The sequence below is a fragment of the Leopardus geoffroyi genome, chromosome D2, assembly GCF_018350155.1.
Source record: "Leopardus geoffroyi isolate Oge1 chromosome D2, O.geoffroyi_Oge1_pat1.0, whole genome shotgun sequence".
Taxonomy (NCBI): domain Eukaryota; kingdom Metazoa; phylum Chordata; class Mammalia; order Carnivora; family Felidae; genus Leopardus; species Leopardus geoffroyi.
Genome location: NC_059334.1, coordinates 31,941,046 through 31,961,111, shown reverse-complemented (window position 1 = coordinate 31,961,111; position 20,066 = coordinate 31,941,046). Strand labels below are relative to the sequence as shown.

Sequence of the window (20,066 nt, the reverse complement as noted above, 5' to 3'; positions counted from 1 at the left end):
GTGGGTTTGAGCCCCATGTCGGGCTCTGTGCTGACGGCTTGGAACCTGGAGCCTGCTTCGGATTCTGTGTCTCCCTCTCTCTCTGCCCCTCCCCTGCTCTCGCTCTCTCTCTCAAAAATAAACATTTGGAGAAAAAATGGTCTCCTGGGGGCACCTGGGTGGCTCAGTCAGTCGAGCATCTGACTCTTGACTTCGGCTCAGGCCATGATCTCACGGTCGTGAGACTGATCCACGCATAGGACTCCACACTGACAGCATGGAGCCTGCTTGGGATTCTCTCTCTCCCTCTCCCTCTGCCCCTCCCCTGCTCATGCACGCGCCCTCTCTCTCTCCCTCTCTCTCTCTCAAAAAAGAAAAAATAAATAAAATAAAAATAAAAATGGGCTCTGGGACACAAACCTACCTCTGGTGCCCTGATACCTGGAAGTCTCCCTACAAACGCCCTAAGAACTTCCTTCCTGTGGCTCCCATGGGCTGAGTGAATTTTTAGGGGGAAGAGCTAACTGCAACCATTGCACCTTCTGCTGGGCAGGGAAGACAGCCTTCCAAAGCAATGTGGAGCCCCTCAGAGACCTCCGGAGTCCCTAGGGCCACAGTTCAGGGGGGCTCGAGTAGCTCACCCGCCAGCTGTAATGGTCCCTAAGCCCCACTGGGGTTTCTCGGCTGGTATACACGGTCCAGTCCCACCTCGCGGAGGAGAAGGCTGAAGCCCGGACTTGACTTGACCGCGCGGGATGTGGCGGAGGCGGAGCTCAGGGACCCGCCCAGTGCCTACCTTCATTGTGAAGGTCCCCTCCAGGCTCCGCCCACTCCTGCTGGCCGACTTCCCGGCGGTACACCACGTGTGTCCTCCCGCTGGCCTCCTTCTCCTGCTGCCCCCATTCCAGGGGCTCTATGAAGTAGTCGGTGCTATCGGTGCGGATGAGGCCCGCCTGAGCCGGGCAACGCAGCAAGCGGGAGCGGAGAGAGGGGAGAGAGAAGAGGCGTGAGTACACAGCCCGGGACAGGCGAGCAATTGTGACCGCGAACGTGTGTGACTACACGGGTGCGGACCCTTCCTCGAGGGCCTCGGGGAGCCCTGGGATTCCAGCAGGGAAGTGCGCGGGCGGGTGGTCGGACGCCGAGCAAGGGGGCCCAGGTCCATTTCGGGCAAAGCGGATCCGCTTGTACTGTGTGGTGGGGCGCTCCTGGGGTTCCACCTAACGTTTCATTTCACCAAAGGCCTCCAGAGCTTAAAGGGGGGTAGGGGGAGGCAGGAAAGGCATTGCGATACATACGCACACACACTGCCTCGGGCACAGAATTCCACCCCAAAGCGCCATCACACAGATTGGCCTTTAACCTCCCCCCCCCCCCCCCCCCCCCCCGACAAGGCGGGGAAATTCCTACCGGTAAAGGTTAAGGATCCTGCACATAGGTGCCGGTTCCCACTCCCACACAGCGTGCTATTATGTCAGATTTAAAGCACGTGGGCACGTCCACCGGGGACGCAGTTCATGTCTGCTGACCATAAAGGAGCCAGGATAGGGCACAGGAATGAACGCTCTGTTTTTAATCTTTTTTTTTTTTTTTTTGCCTGCATCAAAATAGTCCTGTAAAAATAATCAGCTGTTGGCCTGGGAAATAAAAACATTAAAAATGCAACCTTGGCCAAGCCCCACAAATGTGTTATTAGCCCCCGATGAAGGCAATAATCACAGGGGCCAATGAAACACGTGCGCAGCCCCCCCAGCCCACACCCTGGGGTCAGCTCTATAAAGCAGTCAGACCAGCCCACCTACTACAGTGCCTGGAAAATAGTAGGCAATCCTTAATGAATTCCTTCACTCATTCCACACGTATCTGTTGAGTGCCTTCTACATACCAGCACTGCTCCAGACCCCGGGAAGGCAGCTGTGAACACAAGGTGGTGAACGAAGGAACTATTTTTATAAATCTATCAGACGTTCTCCACTTGACCAGGAGCAGCCATGGTTCTATGCAACTAAACTCCACCAGCTTTCCCACCTCCCCCTGTTCCGAGATGACTTCTTGGGGCATCTCCTCGAAGATCTCCTGAGCACGAGTCAGCAGCCACTAATCCTCTCCTGCCAAAGCTACTGCAGCCCCTCGAAATCTGGCATCCCCTGCCCTGTGTGGCTACCAGATCTCAGTGCCTCACACGAGGGATGCAGGCTCCGGAATGATCTGCACGGCACAGGGCTGGGCTGCGAGGCACTACCATCCAATTCGCCCCTCCTGCCCACAATGATGGACCGCACAGACCTTTCAAGATCACCAGGCCTGACCCAGTCTGAGGCTTCAATCCCTCGACAACATCCCTAGTCAGGGGGCTCTTAACTTTTGCTTGGATGCCTCTAGCAACAGAGAGCTCTCTCCCTCAAGACACAACCTGTTCTGTGCAGGGACAGTGGTGACGTTTAGTGAGCTGAAACACACTTCCCTACATTCCACCCTTTGCAAAGTCTTATTCTCCCTGGGATTAACAACAGCATCTTATATAACAGCCACTTATATTGACATATTTCACCTTTACAACAACCTTGTAAGGCAGATGCAAATATTAGACCCATTTCATGGATGAGGAAACAGGCTCAGAATGGTTAAGAAACTTGCCCAGTCACCCAGCAAGTAAGCGACAGAACTAGAATAAGAGCCCAGCTCCGTGTGGCTCTTAACCAGGAGGCTCTGTTACCTTAGGCCATCCCAGGGCCCCACTTCTGCCCCCCCCCCCCCGGGGGCCACTCAGCAAGGAAACTTCCCTCCCATACTCCCATCTATACGTCCCTGGGCTTCGCATCTAGTCTGAGCTTACAGAGCAAGCAGGATGTTCACATCCTACCTCTGGGCAGAGGGCTTCCCGGAAGCCAGGCCACCTCCCACGTGGATGTGAGAACAGAGGAGAAACTTCCGCACACGGCCCTAAAGGGAACGGACCCCACCATCCCCCAGGCGACTCCCAGCCTGAAAGGATTCTCACCCCACACACCATCCCCATCACACCCTCAGCCCTGCTCTGTCAGAAGTGGAAGCCCCAGGATTCCTGGGTCTGGTCCAGCCCCATGCCCACAGTCCTCTCCCCAGGCAAGAGTTACCAAATCCCTACCTGCCCATCCTGGCTAACTGGTAAGGACAAAGACCTGTGATAGAACAACCTGGGAAATATGTTTCAAATCCCTCTGTGACTATGGGTCCCACCAAACCCCAGGGGTCAAAGACAGCACTTGCAGCAATGCTCCTGCTCCGTTTTGTGCATCGTTTCTGGCCCTGACAGAGAGTTCTTGCCCAGGATGGGGCGCCCCGTGGGTCTCTGAGAGCCTCCTCCTGGAGAGCGATGGGCGGGCAGGCTCAGCCACCAGATCAGGAAGTGGGCTGGGCAGGTCCCTCCCCCGTGGCCCTCGGTTTCCCCATCCACACCATGAGAGGTTTGGCGGGCTGTCTTCAGCTCTGCCTTGGCCGGGAAACCAGGCACCGCTTGGGGCAGACAAATTGGCAACGGGAACTTTCTGGCTCTCTGCCCCCTTGCCAAATTACTCCTGTCTCTCACTTTATGAGATGTTTGTATTTCTGAAAAGTGGTGGCTAATTTTAAAGAACTAAAATCAAATCAAATTTCTGTAGAAGAAATCAAGAAAAGAGGAAAACATATGTTGCTGGAAGACAAAAATACATTGCCGTTTTCACCCATACCTCCTTCTCTTCAAAACAGTAAATTGGCAGAAATATATATTAGAAAGGTTCTTCGTGCAACACAAACAGCCAAAGCAGCTGATTATGTCCAACTGAGCCACATTCTATGCAGGCCCTCGGGCGATTCTCTCCAAATGGAAACTCTCCAGTGCACAGGCCTGGCCGCCATCAGCCAGGCTCTGGACTCCTTTAGTACAGCTGCTACTGAGGGGCCTCTCCTGGGAGGTGAGTGGCGGAGGGGGACCTGTTGGACGTTTCCAGGATGGCTGGTGACGTCATTTTAGTGGCAAAGGTAATGCCTTCTTCTGTATCTTCATCCGGAGGCCTCCAGGCCATGCTATCCCAGATTTTTTAGGCCTGCTTCCTTTCAGGGGAAGCCCCAGGTCCAGAGGGGCAAGTCCAGGGCTCCTGAAGGAGACGGGTCACGTGGTGATGGGGGAGGTAGGTGTTGGCGTATCCTTGTATCCTGCCTTAGGTCATAATTGAGCAAGTTCAGTTGCTCACTGGTAACCGTCTATCGTCGGGATGAAGTCCCAAATATTTCAGCAGATAACGGAAGCCGCGTTATTTTAGAATGAGTATGTGTATGTACGTGTGTATATATAAACATGTTTATTCTAAAATCGCATGTACTTGCATGTAAACTGGGAGGTGACGGTACAATAAACCAATACATCTTGGGGGCCACGGGCAGAGACCCCCCAAGGACTGAAATACGTGTCCTTGGAGGTGCCGAGCTCCGGGCTTATATTGAGAAGCTCTCCCGTCAATGGCAGGTCAGGAGCAAAGGACCCAGCCTGAGGTCCAGGCACGGGTAAGTGGGGGAACTCCAGGAGGCCAGCTGCAGGCCCTCCCTCTAGGAAAGGGGAGCCTTTCCTCACCAGGAAGGGCCTTTCCTAGTAATCCAGAGCCTCCTGGCTGTGCCCTCAGATTTGCCAACCTTCGCAGAATGCCCAGGAGGGCTTATTTCAAGATGAGAGCCCCGACGAAGCCGGGTGAGAGGTATTTCAGGTCCCCTCTTTCTTCTCCTTCCAAGGTCAGCCTATGTGGGGCCTTCCCACAGAAGCAAGAAGGAGAGCAGGCCTCCAACCAACCAGCCCACCACCTCCCAAGGAGAGCACGTTCTCGGGCCCAAACTCGTTCTGGAAATTCCATTACCGAGGTTTTTTTTACTGCCAGCTGTGCCGTCTCAGGTCCTAGGCTTCCAGCAAATACAGCTTGAAACTGTTCCACTGTAGGAAATGAAAGAAAGCCCAGCAAGTGGAGGCTGGGGTGATACACACCACTGGGAACAGCAAGCGAGTCTGGAATGGCTTCCCTCAGGCTCACCCGCCACCCAGCAACCTGCTTCTGTGCCCGGCCACACTCCCTCCCCAGACCACGGCACCAGCTAGAGCTTAGAAACCCCAACTGCAGGTGTCTGCCTCCCTCCCACCACCCCCAGGAGGACTTCTTTCAAGATGACAGCCCGACGATCCCCTGGGGCCCCTCTCACCGAGCTCATCACGACCTCCAGTGCATGGCCCCACTGCCTCATCACGGCCGATACCCCCCGACCAAGCCCTCACTTCCCTTCTTACCACCCTGGACACGGTAATAATTCTGTGAACGCCCACAGCCCTCTCCCTGACTTTCCCTCCTTCTCACCGTCTCAGAAGAGCCTCTGCCCTGGTTCAACCCAACCAGCCACCCTCTCCGTGTCTTCACACGGACGCACGTGGTGCCCACTGGTCTCACTTGAGATCAACGGCCACAGCTCTCCTGTGAGCATGATGCCGGCTGGGGATTCTGCTGTGGCTCCCCGCTACACTGATGGCTTAGACTTCGAACACTTCCCACCTCCTGGTCTCCTGTTCTCAAGGAGAAAACAGGCACCGTCGGGCGGGCTCTCCCCTACCCTGCCACCACCCTATGAACGCCCACCCTGCGGGCACCCTGTGCCCTTCCTCACCTCCCGCTCGCCTCCCTCTTAACCTCTGCAGAACGCAGCTCCCGCAGTGGGTGCCCGTCTTCCCAGTATCACCGTGCCCACCCTCTCCTGCATCATTCTGGTTGGCACACAGATGCGCTCAGGGACCTTCCCCTCTGTGAAACTCCCTCCCGGGCCCCGGCCAGCCAGCGCCAGAGTCCCTGCTTCCCTCCGCACTGCGCACGACTGGGCCGACTGGGCCTGTGGGAATGTGAAGTGAGGCAGCCACTTTGGAAACAGTCTACGGTTCCACAAAACACCTCACAGTTACCATATGACCCCGCAATTCCACTCCTTGGTATACACCCAAGAGAAATGACAACATATGTCCACACAAAAACTTGTCCGTGAATGTTCACTGCGGCCCTGCTCACGGTAGCCAGAAAGGAGGACCGGTCCAAACGCCCATCAACAGGTGAACGCATCCACAAACAAAAAAGAGGAAGTACCAGTCCATGCTGGAACACGGACGAATCTTGAAAACATAATGCCGAGCGAAAGAAGCCAGGCACCAAAGATCACATATTCTACAATTCCGTCCAAACAAAATGTCCAGAATAGGGAAATCCATAGGGACAGAAAGATTAGTGGTTGCCAAGGGCTGGGGTAATGGATGGGGGGTGGTGATCACAAAAAAGGACACGGGGCTTCTTTTTGAGATGGTGAACATTTGAAAACTCAAATTGAATGATAATCACCCAACTCTATCCATATCATGAACATTCACTGAACTATACATTTTTTAAAAAAAAAAATTTTTTTTAATGTTTATTTCAGAGAAAGACAGAGCGTGAGCAGGAGAGGGGCAGAGAGAGAGGGAGACACAGAATCTGAAGCAGGCTCTAGGCTCCGAGCCGTCAGCACAGAGCCCGATGTGGGGCTCCGACTCACGAACCTCGAGATCATGACCTGAGCCGAAGTTGGATGCTTAACCAACTGAGCCACCCAGGTGCCCTTAAGTTGTACACTTTAAATTAGGTGAGGGGCACCAGGTGGCTCAGTCGGTTGAGCATCCTGACTCTTGATTTCAGCAGGTCATGATCCCAGAGTCATGGGATCAAGCCCCACGTCAGGTCGTGTGCCGAGCTCAGTGTGTGTCCACACTTGGCACACAGCCCGCTTATGATTCTCTCTCTCTCTCTCTGCCCCCTCCCCGGCTCATGCTCTCTCTCTCTCTCTCTCTCTCTCTGTCAAATTAACAAAAATTATAATAAATTAGGTGAACCGCATGGTACATAAACTGTATCTCAATAAAGCTGTTTAAAAAACACGACACATTCAGGGAGAGGAGAAATGACACAAGGGTGCAAACGGGGACACACGGGCCCCACGGGGCCCCACGAAGGGACGACGCGTGCCCCTGGGGCTGACACCCGCACACCCGCGGGCAGACAGCAGACACGTCTGCGTGGAGACGACACACAGGCACTCAGACGACAACGCGCGCACGAGCTGCACAGGCTGCCCGTGACCACGGAAGCGTGAGTCAGCACGGCTGGGATAAAAGCCCATGGACGCCGAGATTCCGAGTAATCCAAACCTGATGTGGAAGCCCCGAGCCGCAGGAGCTCTGCCGCAGGCTGCACGGCCAAGGCCGGGGCCCCAGCCAGGGCAAGTCTGAAAGCCGATTCTCCCCGAGCTGCAGCCTTGAGGATAGGCAGGAGGAAGGAGCCCCCGAAGGACGGAGCGGACAACCGTCAGGCTTGTCCTCAACTGGTGTGCCCGGCCCTGCGTGCCCCACGTGGGCAGCCTCCGAATTCCCTGAACGGGCCAAAGTCTCGGGAGAAACACCAGGAAGCGGACATCCTCCACCAGCTGGAGGCTGTTATCCGGGGCGACCGCTGGGCCCCCCTTTCCCAGGGTCATGGCCTCTGCAGGCCCCACACCCTGGGAGGTGCTGGGTGAAAGGCTTGCTGGGCCTAGTTCCCCTGCAGCAAGAATCCTTTCGGGGAAGAAGCAATGTGGTCGGTGAGGTGGGTAAATGCAGAGACCTGACAGCCAGGATCCCTAGCGCTGCCCTCCCAAACCGTGTCATCTGGGACAAGTTACCTGACGTCCCTGTGCCTCAGGATTATACCGGCACCGATCCTGTGGGTTGCTGTGAGAAATATACACAGAGCGCCTAGCACGGTCCAGGCTCGCGGCAAGGACTGTGCGAATGCTCCCGCTTGCTGCCAGAATTATCACGATCAACTCCCCGTGTGCCTGGCAGTCCCACTGGCTCTTGGGTTCAGTGCTGGGAGCAGCATTCTGGAACCACAGGATGGTTAGCCTCTAACTCCTGGTGCCACCACGACCTGGCTTTCACCCGCTCAGATCGGTGCCGTAAACAGAAGGAACTGCCCGAGGGAAAAAATACCATGGGTTGAGCACCCTTAAGGGGAAAAGTCCTTAGCTAGGAGAGGCCTTCCTGGTTTAGGGGAGTTTTAAAGGCGACAAAGGGCCTGTCAAAGGTTAGTGGAAACGCACCCAGCTGCTAGGGAGCGGTCTCTGGGTGGCAAAATTGTTGCAATTTCCTTCTCTTTAAACTCTGTGGGTGTCTTCTAACTTTTCTAGGATTCCCCATCTGAAAAGGAAAGTCCATTCTGCACAGAATGTCTGCCTAGTACAACGAGCAAGTAATGGTTACATAAGAATTATTTTCAAACAGGGGCACCTGGGTGGCTCAGCCGATTAAGCGTCCGACTTCGGCTCAGGTCATGATCTCTCGGTTTGTGGGTTCGAGCCCTGTGTGGGGCTCTGTGCTGACGGCTCGGACCCTGGAGCCTGCTTCGGATTCTGTCTCCATCTCTGTCTCTGCCTCTTCCCCACTCACGCTCTGTCTCTCTCTCTCTTTCTCAAATATAAATTAAAAATTTAAGAAAAAAAAAGAATTATTTTCAAACAAAGTTTTAAAAAAGGAGACAAACCCAATGAAGCCCCCCCTTTTCTGTCACCCAAATTCCCTGCAAGTGGTGTAGAGGCTGCTCCTGGGAGCCAGGCCCTCCCCAAGCCTCAGTTTCCACATCTGAAACCAAAGGGTCACCGGCAGGATGGACTGAGGTCACGAAGCACAAATGCCTCCCTCCCACCACCGAGGTCCTGCCCACGGCAGGGCGGCCAGCCCCTTCCTTCCCCTCCTTCCTTCTCTGGCCCGGCTCTCCTGGCATCCCCGACCTGACCCCAGCTTTTCCATCAGACACACAATAGATTTTTCCAGGAGGCCACAGCAGCGAGTGTCACCGCTAGATGCCCGTTAGAATCATCAGAGGGATTTGCAGAATTACTGGCACCGAGACCACACCCCAGGCCAACGGATCAAATCTCAGGGGATGTGGCCCAGGCATCAGGATTCTCTCCGAGCTGCCCAAGTGATTCTACTGTGCAGCCAGGCCTGGGAACCACTCATCCAAACTCCGGAAGCTTCCCAACAATGGAATGTTTAAGGGTTCGTCCATGTCTCACAAAGAGAGTGGCATCAGCTGGGGCTGTTCGACGAGAATCAGCCGGTCATAATGCAGGAAACGGGCAAGACAGAGAGGGAACGAGAGGACGAGAAAGTGCCCTGGACCAGGCGGGGCTGGGAAGGGCGTGTCGTGAGCACTTCCCGGGGCTGAGCCTGACCGAGGCCAGTCCCCACCTCGTGTACAGGTGCTGTCTTAGGACCCAACCACCTCCTTCCCTCGAGGGGCGGCTCCACTTCGAATGAAGAATAACTCCCCAAAATTGCCCTGAGCTGGGGGGGGGCGCTGGGGAGGGGGCCGTGATCTGCTGGGTGGCCAGTGGCAAGCCAATGATGTCGCGGCCACCCAAGCTGGGGAGTCCACAGCACAGACAGTGAAAACAATTAGTAGCAGGGCCTCAATGACCACGATGAAAGTGCTGATTGTCCTCTGGCACTGTGGGGAGCAGTTCCTCGGGTCTTCAAAAGCTTGGTAAATATTCTTTAAATGAAGGGTGTTCACTTTTATGACACCCACCCCCCCCTCCCCAGCAGCAGAGATCCTGGCCCGGGGGCAGGGCAGGGACGCACACCTGCAGGTGCTCAGAGACTCCCCATCTGCAGCAAACCCCCACCCTGGAGCCCAGCCAGAGTTAAGGGCAGACCTTGCCAGGCTAGCAGCCACCCGTCCTTTCCATTCCCTGTGCCCGGGAGCCACGTGGCTCTGAGGCACCCCCTCCTATCACCACTGTGGCCCACCAAGCTCGGGCTGGGAGCTCGACCTTGCCCGCTTGGCCCTGAGTCCCCGCAGTGGCAGCGGCTTCAGGACAAGGAGGCAGGAAGCGGCTTTCGCTTGCCAGGGGGCAGTGTGGACGCCAGGCCCCCGGGCTGAGGGGCGGCTCCCTGCACCGAGGCCCCGCAGTCTCCAACCTCCAGCTCAGAGGCAGAGCCGCGGACAGGGGGCACTCCAGGAAGGAGCGTGGCCAGTCCCTCCCACAGCTGGGGGCCAGCCCCCACCGGGTCACTTGTCCCGGCGCAACCTCCCCTCTGAGCCATCCGACGTCGCCCCGGCCCAGAGGAGCGCTGACTGGGTTTTAAGCCATGTTCTCCCCACACGAGATCACGCATGTGAAATGTTCACCACGGAGTCTGACACACAGCAGGACTGCAGCCAGCGATACACGGAGGCTGCGGTGGCAGCAGGGACGGTTTCCCAGGCAAGGTGGAGGAGGATGGGAGGACGGAAGGGGGAGCGGGCTTCATTCATCGCTCAGATTCCTGTGCAGGGCCCAGCCCCAACCCTCCCAGAGAGGCTCCCGACCACTCAGGCCCTCCAGGCATCCCGGCCCTCCTCTGCACGGTGGTGACGAATCCGTATTTGCCGGGGCTCGTGGCTGTCCTTACTCCTGACCTAGGCTTGGCACCATGGCCCCGTCTTCCAGATTTCTTAGAACTCGGACACGTCACCAAACCCTGTCTCTGCTAAGCCCTGTCGGTTACTAGCAACGCAAACGCCCACATCCCAGCCGCTAGGGCCGCTCACCAGGTTCCCGACACACTTGACACATTCACGTACGTCTCTGCAGTTTCTCCTAAACCTCTGTCTGCGGTGCCATTCATCTATTCACTCATTCATTCATTCATTCATTCAGAGATAATAACTGAGCCAGCCCTGTTCTGGGCACTGGAGACACAGCCCCAAATTCCTCCTCACCTGGGGCTAACGTTCTATCAAGGGGGGAGACAGGCAATCAATAAGTAAAACTAGGCATACCAGGTGGAAACAGCGGTAGGGGAGAACATTTACACGGAGCACAGAAATGGGATCTGGAACTTTTAAGTAGTGGAGTCAGGGAAGAGGTTACTCAGAAGGTGACATCTGAGAAAAAGTCTGAGGGAGATGGCAATGCTCCAAAAGAGGGCAGTCAGGGGAGCACAGCCCGAGAGAGGTGGAGGAGGTCACAGGCGGACAGGGAGGAGGGACCACAGCCCAGGCCTGCTTGGCTTTCCCCGGGTGAGTGTCACGGGAGCGCTTGGACTTAACAAGACTGCTCTGGCTGCTGTCATGGGCAGGGGTGTGGGTGGAGGCAGGGAGATCCGTGAGGGAGGCCACAACCATCACCACCGAGAGAGGTAGTGTCTGGACCACCCCAACACTTGTATTTCCTGTCAAGCCCTGTGACACGGGCCCTGCTCCGTACCTGGAACCGCACGTGTTCACGTGGGCCTCCACACCTCTGTCCCTGCTGTGAGCTCTGCCAGGAACGCCCCTCCCGCCCAGCTCAAACGTCACCCCATCGCCGCTCCCTCCCCTGTGCCCTCAGTGGCTCCTGGCAGCGCTCTGTCCCCATCCAGGGGAATTTTCTTGTCTATTCTTTGACATGTGAGCTTCAGGAGGACAAGTACTGAGCCACAAACCCCCTTAAAAGAAGCATCCTTGGGGCCAAGCCTCCTTAACAAACTCCCTTGGGCATATCGCCCTTAATGAGAGGTCTGTTCTCCCATAAAATGTGGCCATGGCTTAGGGGACAGTATGTTTTACCTAGAGTCTCCCCATCTACGGACTGTGAATTATGAGGTAACAAAGCATCAAGCAGTCAGCGCTCCCAGGCCAGCAGCCTGTCGGGCCACAGAACACAAGGCCTCTTTGGGCTCGAGGAGCTAATTCAGAGTGTGGGCTCCTGCCAGCCCCAAGGGGCGGAAATGAACCTCTGCTGTGGGGTGGAGGTGATTGGGGGTATGGGCATTTTCTAGATAGATCAAAGGTAGGAATATCTGGTTGGCTTAAAAGCAAAGGCTGACAAAGGGCTTCAGGCAACCCTTGGGGAACAGGGTTTGCATCCAGACCAACCGTGTCCTGACAAATGCTCCCACCTTCGAACCGTTCTCTAAAAGGGAACTGTGCTACAGGCCCCTCAGCCCATGTTACAGAGAACAGAGGAAAAGGAGACTGCAGGGTGTTTCGTATTCTCTGACAAGTAACGTGTGCCTAATAGCAGCCCATTGCCCTCCAATATTTTGAAAATGGAGAAAACAGTGGCAATGGTGATTTAGGGCCTAGAAACACCAGAAGGCTCTGTTCGACCTTCAAATCCTGTTAACCAGGAAGCTGACACTTGTTTTTTCTTAGTTGGCTTCCCAGTTTTCGGGGACACAAGGACACGCAGAAGCTGAGCATCCCACTCTCCCAATGGGACCCGGGCCCGAGGACTGCCAGTCCGGGCCCCAGAGGGCAAGCACCAGACCAACAGTGTAGGACACCCTTTTGGGCTCTAAAGCTGTTGCCACAGCTACTGCATCACTGGCCAGCACAGGGCTTACAACCCTGAGTCACTGTCGACATTTACTCAGTCCTTTCCCACTGACTCAGAAGAGGCCGAGTGGGATGGTGGGGGAGCACTGGACTGGGAGTCAGGGGCCCTGACAGTCGCCCTTTGACCCTGGGTGAGTCTCTTCCCTTCCGTGGGCTTCAGCTTCCTTGTCTGGAGAATTAAGAGGGGACCAAGAGGCCCCCGAAGCCTCCTCCAGCCACAGCTGTCCACACTCAGGCCAAAGTCAGGGTGGCCTATGGAAATGACGTTGAGCTGAACTCACCCCTGGAGGTTTTCATAACAAGGATTATTTGTGCTAACAGGAAACACGGAGCTGCCAGAGCCCAGGCAGCCTGCAAAGATTACTGTTATTGGGCTCGTCGTGGTCATTGTTGTTTCTCAGGCTCCGGAGGCAGGCAAGGCCTACATGCTGAACACAGAATGCCAGGCCCCGCAGATGGCTTGGGAACGTCCCACCGCAGGGTCCAGGTGTGGAAACTGAGGCTCAGAGAGGTCAAGCGACTCTCCCAGAGTCATGCACAAATCCCCTGGGCCCCCTCCGAAAGCCCACCCCTGGGCCCCTGCCCCACTGAGCACGGCTGACAGATGAAAGGCCAGCGCAGCCCCGAAGACACTCACGGGCCTGGAGGCCGCCCTCCCTCCAGCCCGCCTGAGGACGCCAGGGAAGAAAAATAAAACCAGCCCCCAGACCAGCCCCCACTGGCCCTGCTCGAGAGGAGCAGCAGTGAGGTGATGTCTGGCTTTTATTCCATATCATAAATAAGTTATTAATCCAGGGCAGACAGCAAGGCACAGCCATGGGGAGACCGGGGAGGTGAAACTCTGCAAGACCAGACCACCTTGAGGACTGGAAAACTACCCAGGCCCCAGACTCCGCAAGTCCGCTCAGACAGAGCCCCCGGTGGGACAGGGGCTTCTGGGAAGCAAGGAGAGCACTGGAACGGGTGACCAGCGGTCTGGAAACAAACCTACCGTGGATCCTGCCTCAGTTTCTCTATTTATTCCAAGAGATCAGCAAGAGTGAGTAAACGCTACCATGATATTGTTCTAGGCACTATGGCAGAACTTTATATGTTTGATTTCCAGTGAATAAAACAAGGTAGGACACCCACTTCACAGATGTGGAAACGGAGGCTCAGAGAGGTCAAGCGACTTTCCCAGAGTCACCATGGACGAGCGATGGCAAAGGGGGCTGCAGTCCTCCTGTCCCCGTCCGCATGCCTCTCTGCAGTGAGACTTTGCCGCCACCGGCCTCCAGAGGTGGCACCCATTTCCCCACTCCTGGAAAACCTAGCCTGGCCTTGTGGCTCTCTTTGACCCACGGAATGCACAGAAGCAGTCACGCAACTGCCCAGACCAGGCCTGAAGAGGTCCCGCAGCTTCCGGCCGTGCTCTCCGGAGACCGCGGTGCCAAAACCAGTGCTGCCCGCCGGACGGAGGGAGCTGGGGCCCGCCGGCCAGCACCGACGCCGGATGTGGGAACCGGGCCAGCTGGGACCGTCCAGCCCAGCCGGCCGTCCGGCTGCGCACAGCTGCGGGGGAGCCCGGGAGCAGCCAGCAGAGGAACCTCGCAGCCAACCTACAGAATCACCATAGCACTCCCTCACAGGGTCAGCTCACCCCGCAGCCACCAAGAGTCTGCCCCGGGGCAGGCCCTGTGCGGGGTCCCGAGGACACACGGGTGACTAAGATCGGACCCCGCCCTTTGGGAACCCAATGGGACGGGTCCGGGTGAGGACGCAAACTGGGGCCAGGAGCTAGTTGCAGCCTGAGGAAAACTAACAGGCCTGGTGAGGTCAGGACGGGGACAGGCTCTGCCTGCCCAGCTGAGAGCCCGGGGACCTCTCTGGGGGTGTCAAGCAAAGCAATAGGTTGCTCTTGACCTTCTTCTTCTTTCCCACCACCCACCTCCCCAGACCCAGCAGATTCAACCGACAAGCTCACACCATCCCATAGCAACAGCTGCAGCATATCGCATACTGAGCACACAGGACAGCTCTAGGAAGTGACCTCCTTTACGATGCCCACCTCACAGGTGAGGAAACGGAGGCACAGAGAGGCCCAGTAACTGTCCAAGGCCATACAGCATGTGTGAAAACCAGAGCTGGGACTGCAACCCGGGAGATGCGGTTGCAGGGGTCACTCTCTCGTCCCCTCACGAACCGCCCCACTGGCGATCAGAGTCCTCTAGCTAATTGTCCTGCTGTGACCGGCCCACATGCTGTCTTAATAGGACCCTTTGCTTCAAAACCGCTATTTCTGGGGCACCTGGGTGGCTCAGTCAGTTAAGCATCCGACTCTTGATTTCGGCTCAAGTCCATGATCTCCCAGTTCATGAGCTCAAGCCCCACATCCAGCTCTGTGCTGTCAGGGCTTGGGATTCTCTCTCCCTCTCCCTCTCTGTCTCTGCCCCTCCTGTGAGCTCCCTCTCTCTCTCTCAAAATAAATAAGCAAACTAAAGAAACACTTTTTTAGGTCACTATTTCAAATTTCTCCTTCAAATACTTAAAGATCTCACAAAGCCAGATGGGTACTTCCTTTAAACAGGGCATACCCCCACACCCCCTGTTTGCCACAGTCCCCCGTCCCCTACTATACGGGGCCCTTTCTCTGTGTCACTCCCTGCTCCTGGAGGCACTGAAGTCACCACCTCCTGTGCAACGTGAGCCCCACCCCCTGCTTGGCACTGAGATAAACAGAAGGTATAAGGGATTCTGGGAACCAGGTGGCTAACGTGAGGGACGTACAAGCGAGTGGAGGGAAGGGGAAGGCACCAGAGGAGGAGCAACCAGCCTGAGCAAAGGCGGGGTGGGGGGGCTGCAAAGTCAGGTGAGAACACATCAGCATGGCTGGGGAGAGGGTGGGGGTCCGCAGAGCAGGAACCACTATCTAGGCCAGGGAGGCGGGAGGAGCAACGAAGTGAGACCAGACCAACCTCTGTCCCTCCCAGGGTCGACAGCACAGCCGAGTGAGGGCAGGCAGCCCGCAGGCCAAGATGTACAGAGACAGGCCAGCTGGGTGGCTGGATGAGGGCACCTCTTGAAACTCCAGGCGTCACACTCCACATCCCCAGGACAGGGGTGGACAGCAGGACAGAGCCAGGGGCTTCCCAAGGAGGTACTGGGTCAGCCCACCGGCTCCCCAGCCAGCAAGGAATGGCCCCCAGGGCAAGAACAGGTGCTGACAGGGACACCAATGAGCCACAGGCAAATGTGCAATGGCAGCACCGTACCAGCGTGCATCTGGAAAGATCAGCATCTTCCACCAATACTAATGTAACTCCTGCTTCCAGACCCCCCATGGCTCCCTATGGCCACAGGGGCAAGTCTAAGCTCCACGGTGAGGCACAGATTTTCCAAACTACATTTTCACTGCTCCCCCTCTCCTATGGAGAGCTGGGATGATTCGCCATTTCCCGAATCCTGCGAAGACACAGGATTTCCTTCCCTGCAGAATGCCTACAGTTCCTACCTCCTGGTTTTAAAAACTCCTACTGAGGCTTTAATATGCGGCCCAAATGGCCTCTCCCCTCAGAAACCTTCTCGGAGCACCTCTCCTTCTCAATAGTCCCCTCCAGGCCACCCACCAAGTGCATTATGCTTCCCTGTTTTCCCATAAAACACTGAAGTTTAGTGTGGTCTGTCTGGTTTCGCACTGTCCACTGGGCACGTCAGCCTTTTCTTTAAACTGTGGGCTTCAAGCCCCCGGGGGGGGGGGGGGCTCAGTCGGTTAAGGGTCCACTTCGGCTCAGGTCATGATCTCACGGTCTGTGAGTTCGAGCCCCGCGTCAGGCTCTGTGCCGACAGCTCAGAGCCTGGAGCCTGCTTTGGATTCTGTGTCTCCCTCTCTCTATGCTCCTCCCCCACTCGCTCCCTGTCTCCCTCTCTTTCTCTCTCTCTCTCTCTCTCAAAAATAAATAAACATTAAAAAATTCAAACTGTGGGCTTCTAGAATTCAGGGAGACAGGGCTGAGTCTCATCCCTGCACCCCCAGGACCTGGTGAAGGGCCGGGCTCTGGACAAGGGCCCACGGATTGTTAGCATAATGCTTCATTTAGCTTCTCAGTATCCCTGTCCTGGAAGGCAGCTGCATTGTCTCAGCTCAGTCGTGATACTTACACTTCCACGCGTGGAGCCAGTGCTGATCGGCTCATCGTGCTAAGATTGCCGAAGCAGAGGGAAGGCAGGGCTTGGCCAGCCCGGGGACCAGAGGTGGCCTCAGACCCACGCCAGAGAACGCTGCTAATCTACATCTGCTGCAACGCAAGGGCATCTGATAACATTGACAGTGTTTTCCACTATTAATAATAACTGTAATTACTGTAGTAAATGCTATGAGAGGTAATAAATATTAGTATCAAGAGCCACTGAAATAATTTCCTTTATTAAGACCCCGCCATACACCAGATGCTTCGCTTTTTTATATCATCTTATTTAATTCTCTGTACAAGCCTACAAATGGTTGCCCTTCTCTCCTTTTGAAGGTGAGGCATCTATACACAGAGCGATTTAGAAACACAGTCAGGGTCACGCAGCCAGTCTGGACCAGAGCGAAGAGACCCCCGCGATTTCTGTCGCCCTAGACTGTCTCCTCACAATTACTAACAGCACCTGTCTAGGCCTTTCTACTGGCCGGGCACATTTTGTAACAGCTTTACTGAAATATAATTCATATGCCATACAACTCACCCATTTAAAGCGTAGAATTTAATGGTATTTAGTACATGCACAGGGCCGTGCAACTGCCCCACAATCCATTTTAGAATTTCATCACCCCGTAAAGAAACCCCCTCCCCATCTGCTCCCTACCCCACTGTAAGCCCATTCTAAAGGCAAAGGACAGAGCCTCAGAGAGCTGCTGTGATTTGTACATTAGGCAGGGGTAAGAAGCAAGGCTGGGACCCAGCCCCGCTGCCCCTCCTCACACGGCCTGCCAGGGGTCTACTCTGTAACCCCTTAAATATGCATGATCTGCAGAGGGTGAAAAACGGAACCAGATGGTGACAGAGCTTACATGTGCCTTGCTTCCACACCAGGCCCATGACTCACAGAGTCACTGAAGGCAAAGGGGGGACGCACAGCACAGACAAGTCCCCGCCACCCCCAGTGCAGGGGCAGCGAGGCCCAGGACACAGGGAGGCAGAGAAGGCAGTGGGGGAAGGGGCCTTTCGGGCAGTCTGGGATCTAGATGGTTCGTGGGGCCCCACTCCGCTGACCCCATTCCTGCACCCCCAATCCCTCCTGACCCACAAAGAACTGGCCCCTGCCCCAGGCCTCTGTGTTCCTCCCAGGAATTCAGAGCCATAATCGCTAACAGGGGACCTGCTCGGCACTTGACCCCCAGCCCGGGGTCCTGAGGTGACCCGGGTCCTCCCTGCCCACAGGCCCTCAGAGGCTGGGGGTCACAGGAGTGTCGGGAGAACCACTGCACTGACTGGCTGGGCTCCCCGAGACAGGCTCTGAAGAGTGGTCCTGCCTGGGCACATTCCCAGTTGGGTATCCTGGGGCTCCCCCCCGCCCCCCGCCCCAGGGGAAACAATTTGCAGGTAGAAGGGGCCGCCCACATCCCTTATTTCCTTCCCCCGCACAAGCCTGCCCTATGCCAGTCATTCTCTCTGCTGGCCAGAGGCCCAGCACTTCCTTTCATGTTTATAATGTTTGAACAGTCTTGAGCCAATGCCACCTCCTTCAGGGAGGCTTCCTAGATGCCCTGACCAAAATAAGTGGGTCCTTCTGCTGCTGCCTCACACAAAATCGTGATTTGTCTGCTCGTATGTCTGGGTCCCCATTATCCTACAAACTCATCCAGGGCAGAGGTCCCAGCTTCCTCATTCCTGGGTCCTTCCTGACCCTCTCCACCCCCCCACTGTGACACACAAGACCCTCCAGAAGAGCAGGTGGGAAACGAGGTCAGTTTTGGCATGAATTAACCGCAGGGCACAGCACCCTCCCAGCGTCTGTCCCAGGTGTCCGTGGGGGAGTGGCTCTATGGGATGGCAGTGACACTTGCTGCCCGCCCCCTACCCCCGGGTGGGTTCCAGTTGGCAATGAGGACCAAGCCACCAGTTTAGACATGGCGCTTCCCCCCCAGCACAGCTAAGATCCAAATGGCTGCAGTCTATCCACACAAAGCGTCTTTGTTCAAGCCCTTCTCACAGTTGGAAGGTTGGCTTGGCCATGAGGGCCAAACTCAGGGCTGGCTGTCTTTCCTCCTGGTACCTGCAATGAAGCCTGGTCTGGCACAGAGCATGTCCTAGAACCCGCCAGGCGAGGAGGCCTCAACCATAGGTTTAGAGAGGCCTGGCTTCAAATTCCTTCAGCTGGCCTGCCCCGCGTCCCAAAGCACCAATGCCAGAGCTGGAAGGGGCTCTGAGCCCCTCTATCCCATCCTCTGAGGTGTACCTAAGAGGCAAGTGGAGCCCAGAGAAGGAGAGCAGCATGCCCAGGGTCACACAGCCACGTCTCCAACTCCCAGCTCAGACTCTTTGCAGTTAACAGGCTGTCCCATCCCTACTCGAGGACCCCTCTCCTACCCTGCCCTCCCCTCAAGGTCAGGCCAAGGCCCACCTTCCCAGTGCGCCTTCTGGGATCCCCTCCCCGGTTCCATCCAGCATGGGGATGTACCCTCACTGGCTTGAAGAAGGAAGAGCTTCTGCCCAGAATGCCCTCCTCGCCCTCTGGCCTCAGCAAACTTCTACCCACCCTTCAAGTGACAGTTCAACTTGTTCAAACGTGACATTCCCGGGGCACCAAAGACAACAATCGCTCCCGTCTCCTGAGCACCATCTCCATCGTGCTCTGGAATGCCAACAAGTTAACGCAGAAACTACCAGAGGTGTTTCTCCTGCTTGGCACCCAAGTTCCTTGAGGGCAGGGACGGGGCTCTCTGCGAAGCAGGGTGATAACATCTGCATACACACCACGTACGACCGGCGGGCTTTACAAACCATACGGCGCTGGGCAAACAAGCTCTCTGCCTATCCTCAGATCTCCCCCCCACGGCTCAGTCTCCCCATCTATACAGCGGGTGAAGATAATAAGTGCACGTCCCCGCGTGCAGGCCGGGGCTGTTGCTGCTATATTCCTCGGGTCACTTTCATTTTCTTACGTCTCCCTGAGGACCTCACCCACGGCCAGTGGTCAGTACGTATTTTTTTGGAAAGAAGGCCTTTTGGGACTCGAGGTGCTAAAGAAGATGGGGTTAAAATCCAAAGACCACACACAGATACAGACTCAAATCTGATCAGAAATGTTACACTGTAGGGGCGCCTGGGTGGCTCCGTCCGTCGAGCGACGGACTTCGGCTCAGGTCGTGATCTCGCGGTTTGCGAGTTCGAGCCTCGCCTCGGGCTCTGTGATGACAGCTCGGAGCTCGGAGCCCGGAGCCTGCTTTGGATCCTGTGTCTCCCTCTCTCTCTGCCCCTCCCCTGCTCATGCTCTGTCTCAGAAATAAATAAACATTAAAAAAGTTAAAGAAAGAAAAGAAAGAAAGAAAGAAAGAAAGAAAGAAAGAAAGAAAGAAAGAAATGTTGCACTGTGGCCTTTGGGTCCAAAGGGGGCTCAGCTGGGTCACCCTGAACAGCCCCTTGCTCTCATGGGACACGGGGCAGTTTTCCGGAATGGGCTGGAAATTCTGAAATCCTTGCACCGGGGAGG

At 56.0% G+C, this 20,066-nt stretch overlaps 1 protein-coding gene across 5 annotated transcripts in view; it reads right to left on the bottom strand.

Annotated features, from left to right (window-relative positions):
- ADAMTS14 (ADAM metallopeptidase with thrombospondin type 1 motif 14) overlaps positions 1-20,066 on the bottom strand; it is an 82,116-nt gene that overhangs the window by 57,584 nt on the left and 4,466 nt on the right. For all 5 annotated transcript variants that reach the window (XM_045439513.1, XM_045439508.1, XM_045439509.1 and 2 more), the window contains exon 3: positions 776-932. In XM_045439513.1, coding sequence (XP_045295469.1) covers positions 776-932 — 157 coding nt within the window. The remainder of the gene's footprint in view (positions 1-775; positions 933-20,066) is intronic.